The sequence below is a fragment of the Ctenocephalides felis genome, unplaced genomic scaffold (genome assembly GCF_003426905.1).
Source record: "Ctenocephalides felis isolate EL2017-DRISC unplaced genomic scaffold, ASM342690v1 CF-g0.4_SCAFFOLD_01492, whole genome shotgun sequence".
Lineage (NCBI taxonomy): Eukaryota > Metazoa > Arthropoda > Insecta > Siphonaptera > Pulicidae > Ctenocephalides > Ctenocephalides felis.
The window spans coordinates 11,627,172-11,649,303 of record NW_020537646.1 but is presented as its reverse complement, the minus strand read 5'-3'; the positions used below and the strand labels follow the sequence as shown (position 1 = coordinate 11,649,303).

At 29.6% G+C, this 22,132-nt stretch overlaps 1 protein-coding gene across 1 annotated transcript in view; it reads left to right on the top strand.

Moving 5' to 3' along the window:
• The window catches only part of LOC113370835 (hemicentin-1), a 198,735-nt gene that overhangs the window by 6,725 nt on the left and 169,878 nt on the right, over nt 1-22,132 (top strand). The window contains exon 3 of the mRNA XM_026611519.1: nt 14,703-14,916. Coding sequence (XP_026467304.1) covers nt 14,703-14,916 — 214 coding nt within the window. The remainder of the gene's footprint in view (nt 1-14,702; nt 14,917-22,132) is intronic.

Genomic DNA, 22,132 nt, shown 5'->3' with positions numbered 1-22,132 from the left:
AACATGTAAATAGGTAATGTATTGCACTTCATAAACTTCAAATACAAATAAAAATTCTGTATACAATATAGTAAAACAGCACTTCAATAATAATTTCAAACTGAAAACTCGTCTATGGTATGCCATTTGCATGCCCTATAATAAACTAATTACAAAGCCATATACTTTTAATAGGGTGGTGCACGTAAGCTCCGCAGTATCTATAATTTAAGTTGTGAGTAAATTATGGCCAATATTATTCCAACAACTTATCTTCCGGCTCAAAGTTAATTTTAAAACTGGAACAGAATAATTTGAACAATGAAACAAACGGATGTGTCGCTCGTATATTCGCGCCGATCGAAAATTAATGGCATTGCGGTGTGTTTTATTAGAATTATTCGAGAACATTATACCGATGTTAATTTTGCATATACCTCTAATAATAACCCTTTCGACTCGGATGCCACCGCTTCGGCGGCAAAATTCATATGAATCTTGGAATTTGCGAGTGGAAATTGTTAATTATTCTGAAGGCAATTCAATCATATATTTTGTAACATATAGCAGATGTTTAGGTAGGAGTTTAGATAGGATTAAAATTTGTTCTATCCAAATCGATTAGTGCAAATCTTTTTGGTTGTAAAAATACTGAAATACTGTTCAAAAATACTGAAAAGGCACATTTCACTACATGGAAGAAATTTATTTTCGTAAGCACTATTATTGTATTGCGTGTTAATTAGTAATAGGCAATTTTCAAAAGGGTCTTAAATATTTTTTGGCTCGATTGGATTTCTAAACCGGCCTGCACAATATTATTATAGCCACTGTCTCGCAACCCTGTTGATACCCCCGTAGATACAGAACTGTGCAGGTACGTGTAATATAAAATTGTTATATCATAAAATTTCAGTTTGCCTTATTATTGACTAATATTACATTTTATGTATATTATTTTCTTTTAAATTTATCCATCTTTGCTAAGGCGTAACATTTTTTGTGATTAGTTATCTTGCATAATGTGGCATAATTACATCTGGGGTCAGTTGAAACAAAACCGTGAGGATAGTTGTAACATACAAGAATTATATACAGATTCATGTGAAAATATTTTGGAGGAATTAGTTTATAATATATGCGTACATTTAAATTATGTTATAGGAGACACTACATGTTTTATTTGCATTAATTCTAGTTTACATTGATTTGTGATCAGAATTTCTATGACAGAATACGCTAAATATTTCATTTGTATTAATCATAGTTTACGTTGATTTATGGAAAAATTAGTTAGCAATATGTGATTTTTTTTCAAATACAAAAGAGAACTAGCCCCAAACACGGGGTGAGTTGTAACAGCGCACTTTTTCTAGAAAATAATTAATTGTGAAATATTGAGTAATAGTTATGGAATTACGTTTAGTGGACTTGGTAGAGTAATAGTTACAGCATCTGTTAATCTTTATTTTAAAGAAATATAATCAATGAATCTCAAGATATATTGATTGAAAAAAACTGGTACTCCAAGCCTCTAGCACCCCCACTTAAATTTTATCATTCAACCAACATTTTTTTCACAAAATAGTTTTAATAAAATTTAAAATTAATAACATGAAAACTACTTAAATTATTGGAAAAGGATTCCATAATACTGTACCATAAAATTTTCTAAAATTGTTTAAAATTTATAAACTGTATAAAATATGATTTCCACAATTTGATAGCGACAGATTTTTCCACAACAACATCCAACCAAATTTAGAAGTGATATCATAAAAATTACCACTTAAGTTTTACGATCGTTCGCGTTTCTGCGTTTAGCCAGGACATTAAACTTATGTAAATAAGCCATGAAATAGGCTGACGGTAACGCGCTATTACATTGTCATAACTTGCGATAATGTTTTATTTACAACACTGCTCACTTTAGGCGTCTGATAACTCCGGAATTGTCGCTGTGTACACACGATAAAGACATAAAAATGTGTATTATTACTGCACAGAAGAAAGAAAATGCTGACTTCGTTTTTTTATTCCTCAACAGACAGTCGCAATAAAAATGCCGCTGATATCTTTTTGTTCGCGAAAGAAAAGAATTTGTTATTAGGGAAAGTACTCATGACCGCGCGGTAGAAGTTTTCGTAGGTTATATAATATATCAAAATTGTGCAAATTTAAATATACCATCAAACTTAGTGAAAATGGATTTTGATTATAGAAAGTTATGAGCTGAATTTTTGGGTGTGTATCATTTTAGTTGTATAATTGTAAATGGTGGTGTTGATACTAATAAAAAATCAGTTGTGACATTGAATTTAGAGATTTGAAATTACAATTATATTACAATTCAACTACACCAATGCAAGATTGTTTAGTGGCAGTATTCTTGTTCATCAAATTTATTCATAAATTTTTCTTTCAGTAGGTCATTTTCTATTTTAAATTAAATTTTCTCATTTTAAATTTTCTCATTTAAGTACTAAACAAATTATCATGCTATTTTTACTCGAAAGTGTAGATAAAGCAATATGTTTCTTAGTGAAAAAAACTCTTACTAAATGTTAAATCAATACAATTGCTTAGTAATACAGAAATTGTAATGTTAAAATGTATCGTAAATCATAGACGTAAAACTACTAATAGTGTTGCTATATGGTTGCCATCCATAATATCAAATCATCACAGCTTAGAATATTTAAGTTCTGATTACTACTCTAATAATAATTCTATTCAATAAATTTGAGCATCCTTTAATTATCTTTCTGGACTTACATTTTTATATCTCTTCTTCTGATCTGGTCATTCTACAATTCTGCAAAAAGTTAACAATAATATGTACAAACCTCAGAAAATAACTTGTAGATCTCCTAATTAATTCATACATTTTTCTTAATATATCTCACTTATATCGATCATTTCTTGAAGATATGTCATAGATACACGCCTTTATCCTTCCTACATATGACATAAATATTTAGTGTACAATCGTCCTGTGCACCCACCCTAAAGGACATTTCTGACGAAAATCTGTGTCAACAGAAGCGGCAAGGAATAAAAAATTCGTCCTATATAAATATTGATTTATTGTTTTGTACGTTATCTTCCGATAGGTTTTTGTTCTTACCTTATTATATTTTGATGGATTTTTCTTTCGAATTTGGAACGCATCATCGGAGATGTCATTGATTTCGAATTATATATCCATAATTCCATCTGTTTGTTTTTTATCTGACGTAGATAGAATATATTTGATTTGATAATTCAAATATAATATATATATATATATACGATATATATATATATATATATATATATATATATATATATATATAATGAGTAGATGGAATATTAAATTAGCTATGATTTATGAACACATATCACTCTGTCATGTTTTAAATTTGACAAGCGTTTTGAGACTCGGGTTTTGTCTTCATCAGTGTAAAAAAAAATACCTAATCACTATAATATGGACACGATTGTCCCTGTTATCCGATGCAAGATCTATGACTCAGTGGTGACCATCCTAGTGTGCTGTGTTCATATTTCTTAGAATATTTTTGTGTTTGTGTAAAAAATTAAGTATTATCAAATTTGTCAAGTTGGTGCTGCTTTATATGAAAAAATAACAGTATGAAATATCTAAATTAAGAAAAGTATACAGTGAAGTCTTTTGGAGTTCAGGATTTAACACACATAATTCTACGTTCATACTTATAGAATTATAAATTGTTGATGAAAACTGGTATCATTTTGTATACCAATTAATAGGATAACATTCATCAGTTCACGAGAACTAAATTTCCATATCTGCATTCACGATCTCATTAACAATGAACTTAGATAATATTTTGCCTAATAAATTCCACTAATTCTAATTGTAATTTTCACTAGAAAATTATATTGATTATTTTATATGAGTTTATAAAAGGTTACGAGAAATAATTTGAAATAAATGTTTGTGTGTGTATGTTACAAAGACAATTAGATATGCATAGCATACGAACTTACTTTTGCATGTAAAATAGTTTAATTAAATTGGTACATAAATCAAGTCGTTGCTCGTTTTTCCAAATCCATAAATCACACAGAGGACACGAGCCTCGCACGACTCATAATTCACCTTATCAAACAATAAACACATAGATGTTGTATTGCAACGTCCGCACGAAATGCAAAACGAACCCGTATCAAACTTCTTAGTTGAAACCTATCTCGTTACCCTCACCGCAAACATTTCGTGGAGCAAACACACTCTCGCACATGAATCCCTCATACTACTTCATAGTCGCCTTATAGTGAGGGAATCGATTAGGATAAAATTTTGTGGATGTCGAAATTTAACAGTTGGTTGTAGTTTTTATATTTTTCTTTGAGAGCAATCAGATCTTACCAAGTCCTAAGAGCTGATGTGCTGACCTCTTAATTTTGTACAGATGACATCCAAACGGTTGTCCCATCTCAAGAGTATGAGCATGGAGCGCTGCTCGGTTTAATATTGTGGAAATGATCATTGTGGAAACTATTTTTACCGAAACGTAATGGATTAGGATAAATTTTGTGGATGTCGAAATTTTTCAGTTTAATGTAGTTTTTCTATATGTTTCCCTTAGGAGCAATCAGAACGAGTCCTGTGAGCTGATGTGCTGCTGATGACTTCTTAATTTTGTACTGATGGCAACGAAATGGTTGTCTTATCTTAAGTGTATAGACTTTGAGCGCTGTTCGGTTTGGTATTGTGGAAATAATCATTGTGGAAACTATTTTTACCGAAACGTAATATTAATACTTGTATTTTATTGCCATTGTTGCTTTTTTACCCGAAGGCAAGTCGGTGGTATGAAAGCACCACAAGTTCAGGTCCTGCATTTCTATTTAAGCGGCGTCCATTAATCACGTCCATTAATCAAGAATATTTGGATTTCTCCTCTCCCTTGGTGATATTCAAAATTAGACCCCCATTTTTAGTTACGAGAAAAAATTGTACTTCTTTTATTTTGTTTTTTGCAAATGTTTAGATTTTTTTTAAAAAATCAGGTAAAAAATAAATACACGGGATATCTTACTTACTTACTTAAGGATTTAACAAAAAATCACAAAATATCACGTGGGAGGGGGAGGGGGAGGGTTATCTCTCAAGCGAGTGCAGGTTTTAGCTCAGATATTTCTAATGAACTTTTTAGATTTTCTGATATACTCCAAATGCAAAATATATTTTGTTTAATAATATACAATTTAAGGAGCAAATTCAGCAATGATATAGACGATATCAGCGTTGTTATGGCAACACTAGTATGAATCTTTGGTACTAAAAACTGTGAAAATGCCATCTATTTGCTGTGCTATGTATTTGTTTGACTTGACATAACAACTGTATGTTATGATCTATTTTACCCCAGAATCGGCCTCTAAATGTACATTAGTAGAAGAGTTTTTTGAACCGTTGTCTAGTATTGTTTTTTGTCATATTCTATTTTTTTTATTTTTGAATTGGTAAAGAGGTAGTTGTTCATAGCGGCGGAGACGGCACTATTAATTTATCAAATTTCGTACTGGTAATGTTTCACTGAAATATGAAAAATAATCTGGTCATCCAATTGAAGTTGATTAAAAGGGAATTGTCTACTTTGGATTGTTATTACCTATGTAATGAGAAATTATGAGGTCTACATTAAACTAACGAAATTGAACAATGCATCCGATTTGGCAAATTGGAACGGTGATTTAGTCCATTATTGACATCACATATCTTTGGTCAGTCGGTGAAATAAATTGGTTCTTGGATGAGAAGTTTTGCCATATACATCATACAGTCTTGACTTTGCACGTTCTGATTGCTTTTTGTTCAGATTTTCACAAATCTTCTTACAAAGGTAAGAAGTTACCTTAAATGGTAAACAGCTCAATAGTTATGAAATTGTATCTGATTCAGTTTATCAACTAGAAGATTTATGTAAGTGAGATGATGATGCTGTTTGAAAGATGAGAACATATTATTTATCACTATGTAAAACACATTACAAAATAATGTTATTTAGTTTCATGAAAAAATATCTTTAATTTACTTAAAACAATCTGCAATTACATAGTTACCGACTTACAATTAATCCATTTCAAAATTAATTTATTTATTACCGACTCCCATTTTATTTTTGAACTACTGCAATACATCGGAACTGCTACGCTTCGTAGCTCTGAACTAGTTACGCATAAATTTCATAGAGTGCATCTCTCCAATACTGGGAAACGTAGCTGTCGGGTATCGTATTCTGGAATCGACAGTTGCTAATGGTGTAATTAGACAAGTGCATCAATAAAACTACTATGCAAATTTCATATGTCAGTTGAATCAGAACAGTATTAATAAACAGTAAATCATTGATAGGTTAATCATGTGCAGGGTAACAAATTTTTGATGGTACTGATGTCGTTTTATGAGTATTGTTTGAACAGCGGGATCAGGATTAGTCTCAATGTTCTATGAGTTGTTGATATTCTAGCTTTACTTTTGTTGCTTTTAAGATGAAATTTTTACTTTACATAATTGTAAGAAATTGTTAACATATTGAAATTGTTTTATCAGTTTTATTGAGATAATATTATCTTAAGCTCTTAAGTATTCGCTAGCACCGATATGTCAGGCAACAGTGATTTCCATATTTACTTAAAATTGATTATACCCCATTGGCAATACGTAACTTCTGTCACTGAACTTGTGTGATTCAATTTGGTGAAGAACATTCATTATTTTTTTATAATGATACATACCAAAATAGAACTACTATCATAGTTCTATTACCATTAGCAGAATAAAAACATTAAAACACTGATTTCATTTATTTTGATATATATCATAAATACATTTTTAATATACGTAATCCAGGATTTTCCATAGCGCATACCATTTGTTTGTTTTTAAATACGGATTACGTTTCAGATTATCCCTCATTCTATTTATTAGAACATATGGGTAAACGATAAATTCACTGATAACACGATGAAAAAGGTTTCTATTAGCCCGGGGCATCCTATTAGCATCTATGGTACTCGCACACGCAACGAAAACATAATTTTGTTCGGGCCTCAATGTAAGCAAAGTAATTAGAATACCACGTCGGGATTTCATCCATTCGGAAATTGTGTGATAATGATTTGAATTTTTCATTTTCATGCTAAGATCTCGTTAATCTTGGTTATGGACACTCTTTTATTTGGGTGTTTTGTGGGGCCAACAAAACAACGTCGTTTGGAATTAATTATATTAGACCACAAAGTTCAAGGGTTCTCATTTTTAATTATTAACTTCACATAGGATAAGTTATAGTATTTGCAAAAAAATCGACAATGGTAATTTTTATATATCTTTACGTTTCAAAGGTTTTTGAACATTTTAGCATGTCTTACAAAAATGATGTATTTGTGTGTGTTTTTCTCGATAAAAATCTTGAAATACGTGGCAAATGATTTTATGTATAATATTTGTAAAAAAAATTTCAGACTATTCTAAAATGTCAATGGTTGGTGTGCGGTTTGTAAAAGAATGGCCCATATAGTTTATAATTTGTTTATAAACATTCACAGAAAACAAAATTATGAAATATACCCGGAATTGCGTTTTGATGCTCGGTGTTCTTGTGCAAATTCCGTATTTCCTTGTATAAAAGCTCCATTCGAAAAATGTCACAGCGGCTCAGGAAATGCATGTCGTCATTCGTAATATTCATTTGCGTGCACAACTGTGTAACTTATATTCCATAGCTAATTTTGAAGTTGCCATAATTATGCGAATGGATTCCGAAAGTGTTACTTTTGACTACATAATTTACGTTTAAGTTCCAAAGCGCGAAAAACTTTTCTTTCTTTTGCACTTTCAGCCACAATGGATAGAAAGGGGAAATGAAGTTCGGACGAAACTTCGATTTGATGCGAACGAACCGAAACTTTGCCAGACTTGTAATAGTTTGTGTCGATAGTGAATAGTTGCAGACATTAGAGGCTTGTTTATCTAGACTTGGGAAATGTTGGCAGAATGGTTAACCATACATTTTTATTAATGAATTAAATAGGAATGGAAAATTGCATCATAATGCCAAGCGTGATTCCAACCTACTTGTCCTAATTATTTTTATGGCTGGTAAAAACTTGGGTTAGTTTTACCACTAAATTTGGTAAAAAAAATCAAATTATATTTTATGTCAGCCTATATATGGCTATAATCCTGATAGCCATATATAGCAAACAATGCAAATATTAAATAAAAATTCACATTGTTTTATAACTAAATTATATTGTTACACCTGTATTATCAATAAAGCCCTAAGCGATAAACGTTCAGCGCCTCATTAAGAAACAAGTATGAATCTGGTAGTAACTTTAATCCATGGATTATCTTAAGATTACCTGAAACTGATATTAATAAACATAGAGTGCTTTGGAGGTAGTTTAATACTTCTAATCTGGAGACGAAAGTTAATTCTTGAGAAAAGCAATCTAGGATTATCTTCTACGGCATTATCCATCAAATTAACAAACATGCTACTCATTTTTTATACATTGTATGAGAACATACCAAGAAGTTTGATAATGAAATTCATAATGAGTATACAACAGCAGTGACGTAGAAACTAATTTTAGAAATAAATATTTACTTATTTTGCTTTTGTATTATTTTTTTACACAATAATTTTTACACCTATCCTACAAAGAACAAGTAAAATTGTAGGAAAAGAAAAATTAAAAATCACTAATTTTTTTGACTGATGTTAACGATTATGGGATTGAATTTTGTTTTACCTGGCTCTTTTAATGTTCTGGCAAAACATTTCTCTGCAAGCAAGTATGGGTAATCTTCCAGGCGGCTTTTGTACTATTTTAATTACGTAATGAGGTCGTATTACATTGTTCACGGTGCATATTTATGGATCAATCAATTTGTAATATACTAAATAATATACAAATAAAAAATTTAAATAATAAAATTGTTATGTATTGTAGAAAATTGTTAATATCAACATAGTATATGATGAGGTTGTCAAATATCTCCCTTCCACCAAGAGCAAAAAAGCGGAAGGAAGATATTTGACAACCTAATATATAAATAAGATGTTCCTTCAAAATGTTTGCTAATACTTTAAGATTTTATTATTTACATTTTCTATTTTTTTTCTCAACAATATCATAACGTTTTTATATTTTTTTGGCTATGGTAATTTATGATTATGAATAAGTAAAAAATATATAAATGGATGAGGTGAAGTATTTATTCTATATTGAAAAACTACAATATATTTTATAAAGAATGGTGAAACAATATACGTAGATACAATGTATTTATTACCAATACTTCTTCAGAAGTGTTTTATACACTATTTTCCGCACTTATCTGACTTGGCACTTTCTTCTTTTTTCCTCCTGTATTATTTTCATTTTCTTTATTTTGTGCTTTAGTTAGTTCAACTTTACTCAAATGTGATTTTTGTTTTGATATGACGATTAAAATCGCTCTGCCTTGCATATGAACGTTGGCACAGTTTACACCGAAATGGCCTTTCACTAGAATGGAAGTCCCAATGTTTCCTATAATTGACCAAATTCTTAAAAGTTTCAGGACAATGTAGACATTTATAAACTTCGCCCTTGTGAGCTCTTCTATGGGTGGCCAGTTTATTTTTCTGCGCAAAGGTTTTATCACAAATGTCACAGTCGTATTGAGAATCACTAGTATGCATCAGGTTGTGTTGTTTGAGAGTATTCAGATAGCTAAATGTTTTCTTGCATATTAGGCATTTGAATTTGGAATTTGTAAAATGCATTCTTTTATGCATTATAAATTCTTGGCGTTCTTCAAATGTTTGGTTGCAAACCATACATTGAAGAGGTGATTGAAGTTTTGGGTCGTAAGCTCCTCGATAAATCATGGTAAAATGTGGTATGGTTATCTTATTTTTTGTTTGGGCTACGTCGATCAAGACTGTCATTTTCTATGAGGTATTCTTTGACCTACTTCCCTTATCAAATCTCTTATCAAATTTGGCAACCTACCCATTTTGTAGTTTTGAACAGCTTGTGGACTATCCACGTTGACGTGAACAGTTTCTATGGTCCTGTAGTCATCCTGGACAACCGGCTCTTGTGACACGTCCAGGATTTGAATGTCTTCTATTTGGAGATTGATGTCTACAATGTGTTCTTCAAGTTTCTCTTGGAGTAGTTGCGCTAATGGCTCACATTTCTTTATTGGCTTCGTATTTGTCTTGCTGTTCATGTTGATTTTTTGTTTTTAAAAACTCTCATGAAAACGCTATATGAATTTATTTGGTATTCTATTGACGTAATATTTTATACGAGGTTCACTCTTTTGTTTTATAAACAAGGCTCTAGCATCTACTTCAATCTAGTCATTTCAAACATTGTACGAATATATTTTTGTTTGATCAATTCGATCTGATCTCCTGCTTTAAGATGGTAATAAACTTCCAATAAAAAAGAGTACGAAATAGCATTTAAGTTAAAAATAAATAAATCATATAACAATTTTGAATAATGTTTATTAGTAATATCGTAACACTTGTGATGCACACATCAATTAATTTCCAACCATTATCAATATTTCTATAATGATAAATTATAAATTATATATTTATAATAGCATTAAAAATATTTATAATAGTTGAAAACAATAATGTAATTAAAGTCATACTTCAGATACGACATGATCGGTTTGTCATTGTAATTAGCATTTAGGACTTCAACCTTCATTAGAAAAAAGCAGTAATCGCTGTATAATAAATTCTATAATATTCGTTCACATAGTGGATTATGTTAAACAACGCCTAAAGAAATATTGTTTTCATAATTTCACTCATGTAATTATGTTTGAAGTACTTCATGTAATCACAATTAATAAACATTTATTGACTGCTTGTATTTTTTCTAGTTTTTTGCAGGCGATACAATTTCATTCTTTGAACAGCTGTAATATCAGTCTTGTCTATAGAAATATGTTTTATTTTAATAACTTCAAAGATTTATAGAAACTACAAATAATATAGAAATTATTTCAATAAACTTAGGTTCTTACACGGCACAAATATTTCATTTGTTTTATTACTTTCATTATATTTATTTACGGGGGACAGAGCAAAATATTCTTCTGATTCAGGCTTTTTTAGAAAAATCAAGATTTGTACTATCTAATGCAATCTAATGACATTCCGATGTCCTCGTTGATGTACGCCGGTACACATACAACGAAAGATCTCTATTCACACGACACGACGACTAATCACAATCGACCCATATAGAAAATTTTCATCAAACTTCCGTTGCATTCTCACAAATTTACTCCCTAGTCGCGCCTAAAGAACTTTTACTTCAAAAACATTATTGTATTTTGGATTTTTAGACAATTTGTTACATTTCGACCTTATAGCAAATATATAGTGCTGCAAGGAGCATTTATAATTACAATCACATATAATATGTGCAAATTTGCATAAACTCAAATGTAGTTGCATAGTTCTTGAATGTTTCGGAATGAGAATGTCTCAGACAGCCGAACTACACAACTTTGCCAGAATTGCTCGACGACGCATCCAATAATTGCTACGAAACTTGGTATTTGCATTTCTTTGGGGGTAATAATATAAACATGAACTATTTTTTAAAAATACAGATATCAAGTACATACTGAGTTACGTTCAGTTTTAGGCAATATTTTACTTGTTGCTACTTTTGAATAGCCTCTCAGTCAACTTCTCTATCCGAACTAAACATACCAATGGACCCTGACTATTTACTCTTCGAATGGTTATAGAAACATTTTACATAAAGGATTTTATTAGACCATTCAGCAAAGTTCGAACATACACATAAACTCGTTTTACTCCTTTATTCACTACTTTTAGTGCACTCGGTGGTGTTTATACAATAAACACAATAAGAGATGAAATAAAAGTTAAAACCAATTGCCAAGAAATAACAACCCATAAATAAAATATAACAATGTACACAATTTTATACTTCGACAAATAGTTTTATATACGGTTTAAAATGTCCTGCAGATATATTTATAGCTTTGATTATTTCACAGTGTTCAGGAAATTTATTTAAGGTTCTGATGGCTGTTCAAATAAATAAATTGATAAATTGAATGTCTATAGTAAATGATCTAAGATTGTTCTGTAATTCTCAATATAAGTCGTTGTATATATATATTTACCACATTCATTTATGTTCAGTAACTGAATCTGCATTGTAATATTTCTGCTACTTGTTCGTTATAATTTAGCATAATAATTTATTTTCTCGAATCAAACCAGAATATCATATCTCATAAAGTGCTTTGCAAAAAAGATACAAATGGAATTTTAAATCGTACATGATAAAGCTTCTAGGCCTCCGCAATATACATATATGTATTTTCTGACATTTCATACGCCGTTTCAGCGTCCTATTTCAAAGACCATAAACTGAAAGATTCGAAATTTTATACGAGTTTATTTTCCATACGATTAAAGGTTTCTGCAAATAAAACAGAAATTTCAAACCGTAATATAGACGGATTATATTTTATTGAGCACCTCAAATGGACCATTAACAAGTTCGTGTAGTAAATGTTTGAAGTTTTTAGAGCTTTTATGTCGAATTGCGCTGTTATCATTCATGTTTTAAAATTTATCGAGCGATTTAAATATTTATTCTGCACTTTGCAGTAATGATAATAATTTTGTAAGTTTTTAAAATGTTATAAGCGGAATATGGCATCATGCTTCAATGCAAAATGCTGGAACTTCCTAAACCATAATTTAAAATTTTTAAAAGCTCACAAAAGAAAAAGTAGATTCTTCTGGGATTTTTAAATATCTTGCAACATTTTTGAAAATTTTGGAAACATTTAAATAATGAAAAATTATGAAAATTATTGTTTGAAAATTCATTTGAGTAACTTGAAGTTTTTGAAAATCCTGATATTTTTTCGAAAAATTTGAAATTGCTTGAAAATTGTGGATACCCATTCATGTCCTTTGATCCATACTGTTATTATCTGATTTTCGAACGCCAAATGTTTTTTTTTTAAGTTTTATTTCTGCATCTCTGAAACCGCTGGACCTGCCTTTGCAAAATATTATTCAATTTATGAAGTCAACACATGAAAAATGCCTTTTGAATAATTCAAATCACATACTCTGTTCTCTCAAAAACTTAATTGCCATTTTCTGCTCTTTTCGCTTCGTATCTCCGAAACGACTGGCCCTGTCTTTGTCAAAGACTAATTAGCACGTCTCTATATAAATAGGAATCGTGGACTAAAAATTTATTCCATATATACATACATACACACACCTACACACACTTTCATTATTTGCAAAATTTGCAGAAAACTTCGAAACGTAAAGATATAGAAATTTTTTTAATTCTGATTTTTTGCTGAATGAATTGCCTGTGGTATAAAATTATTAATAGTAAGGTTTGAATTTAATGAGGATTTTAAAATAACATATTTTACTGCTGTTCTTATATTACAATTTTATATTTTATTTACTAATGTTGTCTGCAATAATTCAGAAACTAGTTGAAATTGGTATTTTGTCTTGAGGCAAGTTACATGAACTTTCTGATTTATTTAAGAATTTATGAGTGATTCAAAGTATTCCGAGTGAATTTATTACACATAATTGAAAACGAACAAACGCGTTAACTCTAAATATTTTTTAAAAGCAAATTTTCAAAAATCAATAATTTTTATAATTGAACCAGTTTCCATAGGACTTTAATGGTTTAGTACGTTCATTAAGACCAAGTACTCTATCGTTATACCAAGTAAATCGTCTAATTTTAATTTTAACAAACATCAAAAAAACTACTCATTTTCTCAAATATTGATGAATTTTTAAAATTAAACTACTTGTCGTCAGGCCGTAATAATTCAGTAAGTTCTATAAGACCATGATATATATCGCCAAAAAAGTTTAAAAAAAAATCGGCTTAAATTTTTTTTTCAACAGTTAATTACAAGAAAACGGCTCGGTAGATTTCCGCCGAAAACTAATCAGTATCATTCCCAACTAATATCTTTCGAACAATTTTTGACTTTTTAAAATCGTAAATAAAAATAAATTTAAATAAAAGAAACGGCTCGGCAGATCGTCTTCCAAAACTGACAAACTATAGTCCTCATTCTGATACATCAAATGGCTTTTAAATTTCTGAAATCGGTCCAGCGTTTGAAGAAAACGTCGATTTACGGCAAAAAATCTGTTCACACACACACATACACATACTAAATTTAATATAATTTAACTTTTTTGGCTTGAAACGTTGAGAAAACATAAAATTAGCAAGTCGGATTTTTTTATGTAAACATCAACTTTTCTTTCCGGAAAGTTAATAAAGAACAAAACTAGAAAATATAATAACTGATGCCTAATATTCAATTAGCTAATCACTTACTAGTTAATTAATATACTTACTAGCAATGTTTATCAATCATTGAGTTAATAATCAATTAGTTGATAATTAGCTCAACTCATTTACTCAGTAATTATTATTACTCAATAAGTGCGCCACAATTTCAATGAATAAATAGTTCTAAATATGTCATGAATTTTATATCACCTGTACCTATACTAATATTTAATCTATATTTCTAATATTAAGAATTATTTGCCCTGACCAAATAATTCGATTTGTTTACAATATTCACGTAAATTTTCCATTTCCAGCCCGTGGGCATCTACCCAAAGAAATACGAGTGGGCGGCCGGCGATAACGCGGGCGCCCGAAGTGCCTCCGGCGGCGGCGGCGGCGATTGTTCGCTCTGGGTGCGAGCCGCCACACTGGAGTTTGATGACGGTCAGTGGGAATGTCAAGTCACCGCCAGCGATTTTACGACCCAAGACGCACTGACCAGCAGTCCTGTTAGATTGGTCGTTAGAGGTGAGCAGTTGATAACTATATAATAATTTGATAAATGGTTGTAAAGTTCGAAAGGATATGGGATAGTTGAGTTAATTTCCGATTTCGAAAATTAGGGACACTTGAGGTGGAACTGTTACTATTGCATTTTTCCTTAATCCTTTGTTAGGAGGCTGGTTGTCACATGTTGTAGGAACTTCACAAATAAACACATTTCGCACACTAATTTTTAAATTACCTTTAATTACATCAAAATTACACAAATATCCAGAAATGACTTTGCAGAAAACTAGCAAATAGCTTTTTTTACTATATTTATTTGATCATCTATCTACAAGATATATTGAATCAATTGTACGTGATATAGAGTAAAAGAGAAACTAAGGACTGCATCCATTGAAGTAGTTCTTCAGCGTTGACTAAAAGTTTTTCAAAAAGAATAGAGAAAAGAAAAATAAAATTAAAAAACATCATTAGATCCAAAACAAGTTATTAAAATTTTTTTGTGTTCTTATGAGGTCTATTTGTTCTAGCAGCTTTTTTGTAAAGATATTTGGCTGGGCAATGAACCTGTTTTGGTATTAAAAGTTTAAAATATGACTTACAAAACTACATTTTTCAAGATAAGATTATGAAATGTGCTGTATGCTTTCCAGCTCGGTTTAATGTTTTAATAACTTAGTTAAGCATAATTGCACAGATCTTTCTAGAAGGTTTATTCACATGTAAAAGAATACTGAATTATTCAAATCGCACTAATGTTTGGAAACTCCGCGAGGTACTGGAAACCAAATATGATTCGTTTTTCATGAGATATAAATTTTCTGACCACAGAAATTACGAGAACTTATTGATGTCTAACGTACTATTAAATTTTTTATTAAATAATATCAGTGGCGCACAACACCTTCCGTCAGAAAGAGCCCAATGTATTTTCTGTATTATTAATAATGCTATAAATAAATAATTTTTAATTGAATCATAAATCGTCTTAAGGACTTTATTATTCTTACTCTTAATATCATTGTAGAGATTTTACAAGCCCTACTATCCTCTATTCGTTTTCTATCTAACGTTACCTGATGTTTTATTTGCAAATGTGACTACATTGAAATTTAAAAAAGTCAAATAAAAATATTAAAATTACGTAAGAATAATGTGAATAACAAAATCCTCTTTTGTTTAAATAAAAAAGGTATCTGAAATCTTATATTTTATGGCATTTATTTCACAATTTCATAACTCTGGGTGAATTATTTTCCACAATAAATATCAATTTCTATGTATTTTATTCGCCATATTGAACTAAAATATTCTCAGAACTAAATAATATATTCGAATACAAAATTCCAATAAAGAACGATATGTTTATTATATCAATTTTAATTGACATATTGATTGTAATCAATATATGATGAAACATGATTTCTATAGGTTTTTAATAAATAAACTGACATATTCGTATTCGTATATACAGATATTTGAGACTTATCTAATCAAACAAATTTTATGTAAATATTCAAAATAATAATTAAAACTGTTGAATAACTATATGATTATCAGATAATGAACTAATATATGTAAAATGATGTTAAATTAAATAGGTTTATAGCCGCTCAAATAAACTATTCAATAAAGATAAAATTTTTCAATTGAATCAACTATCATATCATAAACGTCCAACGGAAATATATATTTTAAATTATCTCTAAAAGAGCAATGTATATGTATATTTTACTACGACTGATATTAATAAGACCATTAAAAGGCGTAATTAATTTTCACTGAATTCACAGTCGAATAGATTTACGGTTTCGAGTTTCTATTCATCAACACTTGATTTCAAATATAATATCTGGATCGTTTGATCGCAGCCGCAAATTAGACATTACAATAACCGAAAGACGCAATTAAATTGTATGAACATAAACAATGGCATATTAATCCCAAAGTTAGTATTTGCAGTTAATAAAACCGCGAAATCTATTATCTTCAGCTTGCAGTCGTAATGTTACTAATAAAATGCTTCATAAAAGCGGCGTTAGGAACTATTTTATGGCCGCAAGTGTTTATAATGACTCAGGCATGTAACGGGATAATTTTAAAGTAATTGAATTTTATATTGCCGGATTCACTTTGGCGATAAACGTTATAAATCTGGGATTAAAATAGTAAGATGTCTCATTGAAATTGAGATAATAATTTTCTTCAATAATTATATAATGCTGCAATTGATATTCTAAGTATCAGTAATACTCGGCTTACAGAGTTTTTGCAAAAATCCAGAAAAAAAGTAAATATTTGAATGTTGGAATGGCACTATTTTCTTTGTTTTTCGACATAATGAGGAACAAAAGCTGCGCGTAAGTTTCACATGCGATTGAAGTAAAACTTATTTGCTACTGTACAGGATGGCATTTAAGTAAAAATAAATACATCGTATAACAATTTTGAATAATGTTTATTAGTATTATGGTAACTCTCGTGATGCACACATTTATTAGTGTCGACCATTATACACATTTATATAATAATAAATTATAAATTATAAATTATATATTTATAATAGCATTAAAAATTTACATGGTTTTTATAATGTTTATTTCATGAAATTATCAAAGAAAACGTGACGAACAAACATAAAGACGAACATGTTGGTTGAGTGCTGAGACAACCCTGCATATGTATATTGGTAAATACTTTTAAATTGGTAAAAAAATATAAATTGTATTTTTAAGTCAAATTTATTTTTGTTTTCTTAGTTCAACAATTCCTATTTTGAATTTAAATTATTTAATCAACTGCAAAACTTGAACTCGTGGCTGCAAAAATTGAATGTTGAGGTATGTCACGTACTTCTTTTATTCGCCATGAATAAAATAATATTTAAAGAGTTGTTATAAAGATAAAAATGCATTTTATTCAGTACCCGTATCAAAATTCTGCTAAAGATTATCATATAAACATGTATTTCTTATAAGATTCTTGAATCATATTCACGTATGCCTAAACCTTAAATTCTATGTTATACGCCTTATAACTAACTATATAGTACGCCTAATACGCCTACGACTCTATATATATAATACCGCCAATATTATTTCTTACCTTACACCTATGTTTCTTAAACGCTAATTTTTCCGAACACTACCGAGAATCGAACCCGAGCCCTCTGCGTGGCACGCAACGACCTTAACCATTACACCACCGTGGCGCTGCGATTGGTCGCCTTTTTCCGCGTGTCGTCGCGTCGCATTAGTATTAATTACTTAATTAATAGGTAAAGGTACCGCGGAAAAACAGTGCGTCCCTTATTATATTATTTGTGGGGGACCCAATAGAGTAGTGGTCAAGGCGCTAGACTGCCACGCGGTGGTCCCGGGTTCAATTCCCGGTGTGGTCGATAGACAATAGAGTATAGGGTCGTGCCAATAGATAATAGATAAGAGTAAAAAATATATAATATAGGGTAGAGACAATAGATAAGAGTAAAATATAGCGTATAAATGGTAGTATATAAGGTTTGTAAGGGGTAAAAAGATATGTAGGGTGTATGTTATATGTATGTTATATGTATGAAGCGGTAATAGATTTATATATAAATGTAGGAACTGATGGTCTTAGGTATCGTACGGTATGATTAGACAGGTAATAATTAGATGTAAGTCCTTTAACGTATTATAATAATCTTGGGTACTTTTATATGAAAAAAGAGTGCGCGCAAAACTCGATATGAATTTTCGCGGGGTGAAGCAATGGAATTCCATGAACTATAAATAGAGGTAGAATATATAAGTTTTCTGTGTCATAGATAAAAAATATGAAAATTTGTGATATGTTTTGGCTTGCTTCGGGGAGTTTTAAAAATTGGTGATCCTATAAATTTGGATGTATTCTTCAATTTTACCACCTAGTATGTTTTGCGCCGCCATATTGTGGAAAAAGCGTCAAAAACAGATTTCTAACAGTGTCTTCTTTCAGGTTCATTTCATAATAAAAATAGTTTTGTACGAATTAAACTAAAAAAATCGTTATAATCTGTTAATTTATGCTAAAAATAAGATAATAATAAAATACGGTTTAAAATTAGAAAGATTTTAGAATACGTATTTATCTGATAAAAGTTCTACTAAAATAAAAATCTGTTAAATGACTTTCGCTAAAATACCGTTTACCCTATAGCAATATTCTCTTGATATTAAAAAATGTAATAATTTTTAATATTGTGTACGTTTTATTGCATAGTTCTTAATAACTATTTTTAAAAGCTTTTATTCACGGCGGAATAAGTTATTTTAATTGGATATTCAAGTATATAGTAATTCATTTTAGTTTGTTTTTCATCGTAAAAAGAGTTTTATATTTTCATTCCTTCGTGGTTTGAAATATGTTCGAATATATTTTTTACGAGCTGTGTTGGTCATATTTTTTGCGTTGTAGTTTCTTAACAATATGCAAAGAATATTTTCAAATATAATATTTTAATAAAACTTAAAAAAAAAACTCCAACTTGCATTGCTACTCTCCAGGATTTTAAATTTTTTTTGTGATTATATTTTATACATATCAATTTTGATGTACCAACTTGATAATTTTAATTGTTAAAAAAATCATTTTTATAAAATTATTTATATATGCTTATTATTTTCTTTGCAATCATTACATAATTTTATCATAAATATTGTTTTTTTTTACAAAATCGTTGGTATGAAAAATAAGTTACTGGATAAGTCGATCTAAACTGTGGTTGCTAAAAATTCGCAATAACAGATTGTAAAATATCACCATCAGTCCTTTTTCTAAGAACGTGTGCAGCCGTTATGGACCACCTAGAAGTCGTATCTTCTGCTGCCGTTTCCGACGCGGTAAACAATAATTTACTGCGACATTAAACAACGTGCAGGCGGCGCACTATGCTGCCGGTCGACTTGCTGCGCGATCATAAAAGCTTTTATACGTAAACCACATATTTTAGATTGCTGACGAATCAAGATATTCTATAAATGTATAAAGGTTAAAGGAAATTTTCATATTTATTCCTGTTTATATTTCTATTAAATATTTCATATTTTTATTTAAATTTTGTATGTGGGGTGTTGCGTGGATATCTTGTATTTCATTCAACAACTCCTAGCATTTGTGAATAAGTACATTTCTCACTGAGGTAGAAATTATGCCGCAACATTTATTAGATGTTTTTCTCTAGAATTGCGTGAGTTTCAGCACTTATTAAATTCGAATCATAGCTTGAATTATTCTAATATCGCATTATTATCTGCGTTTCGCATGTGGAGTTTGTCGCATGCGAAACTCATTGAAAGCATTGACAACGCGGTTTAATTTATTCAGTTTCGCGGTTCGAGTTATTTATGAATTTTCATTATGCATATATAAACACGTGCTGTTAATGCAAATTAAATTGCATCATGATAGAAAATGAATAATTACTTTGTTTACTTATTAGGGTATCGATTTTGAAAATTGATTCACAGAAATGTTAACGTCTAAAATTAACTCGGAAGATTGAAAATCGGCCCACATACACACACTTATATACATTTTCGAAATTTGGTCTCATTCGATTCAGAATGATATCAAACGTCTTCAAGACATTAAAACACTTCTTTCATATTTGTGAAGGAAAATATGCAGTATCGTTTTCTTTTCCATACTTTTATTGTCTAATATGTGACTATTTCCAAAGATTTTTTCTAACCAATCCGTTAATCTTTGTGCTATTAGTTTGACAGATTATCGTTGAAAGAATTCGCGTATCAAAAGTTTCCTCAATATCTAGTTATTGATTACGTCATAGGTGAATTTATCAGATATGTAGTTGATTGATGGTCATCGCCTTCATTAATCACACTCTGCTACACTTAAGTATTAATATATGATATACGAGATATACTTCGGTCAGCATAATACACAGTCGGGCAGGCTTTGCATTCACAAGCTATGATAATATTGATATTATTTCGAGCTAGAATTAGAATCTGCTGATACTAGACAAAATTTGTAAATATAGGTTATTTGGATACTCGCAAAGCACTAATGCAGCAAAAACTAGTGGGTCAAAGAACTTATATTTTTTATTTTTTGTAGTAATAAATTTATAAAAACAAATTTCAAATATGCTGTAGATATCATAACTAACCTTATGTCGTCTTTGTTTAACAAATTTGCTGATAGTGAAAGTTTCAGCATGTTACAAAAATTGACTGTCATTTAATTTTTACATTAGTTGTGATATTCAAAAATTGATTAAACCTCATTTATTATAGTAGTCACAATTTTGTAATGTGATCTTTATATACCATGAATGCTATAGCATCTACTTAAAGGATTTCGCTTCTATTTTACGCAAGGTTTTTGCCTAACCTAAGTAGTAGCTAAGGGAAAAGATAAGGTAATACGAAAATACTTAAAGAATCAGTTATTATCTTGACAAGTATAATAGTTACAAAAACGTAAAGTTGTATATAATTAAATTTAAAATAATTGCCTTCAATGTTTGAATGCTATAGCATTCATGTCATTCTGCGTCGCAATGAAATTAATGCTAAAGCATTCACACCCCCAAACGTGTTAATAATTTTGATACAACTGAAATGTGTAAATATTTGGCTATAAGAAATAAAACTTCAATACTTTTTTCTATCTATTCTTCATGAGCAGAATTGTTTTTATTCAGAATATAATTTTCATTGGTAACTGAAATTATGATATGAATTGTTCAACAGTATTTAATAAATTAGGAATATAAATAATTTTTTGTATTCATCATATTTATTAAAATTACATTAATAACAAGTTGATATTTTAATGACATATTTTCCATATTAAATTTCTTATTTTAAAACCTGTTTATTAAAAGTTAAAATCTGTATAATAGATATATCACTTTTTTTTATTTATAATTGAATAGCTACTTAATGGAAACATAGTTTCATATTAATTAATAGTTAATAGTAATAGTAAAAAATCTGTAAATATTTTTAATAGTTACTTAATTTTTTTATATAAGAATTAATTAAATTTTATTTAATATATTTTAATAAATTTATTTTAAAAATTTAATGATCAAAATGATAATTAATTCATTAAGTGTCATTAATCATAATATTTGATATTTTATGATATATTATTAATCTTATTTAAAACCTCGTTGTTAAAAGTTAAAATCTATGTGGTTTAAAGAGGCATTTTATGAATTATGTTATATGAGTAAGTTGGC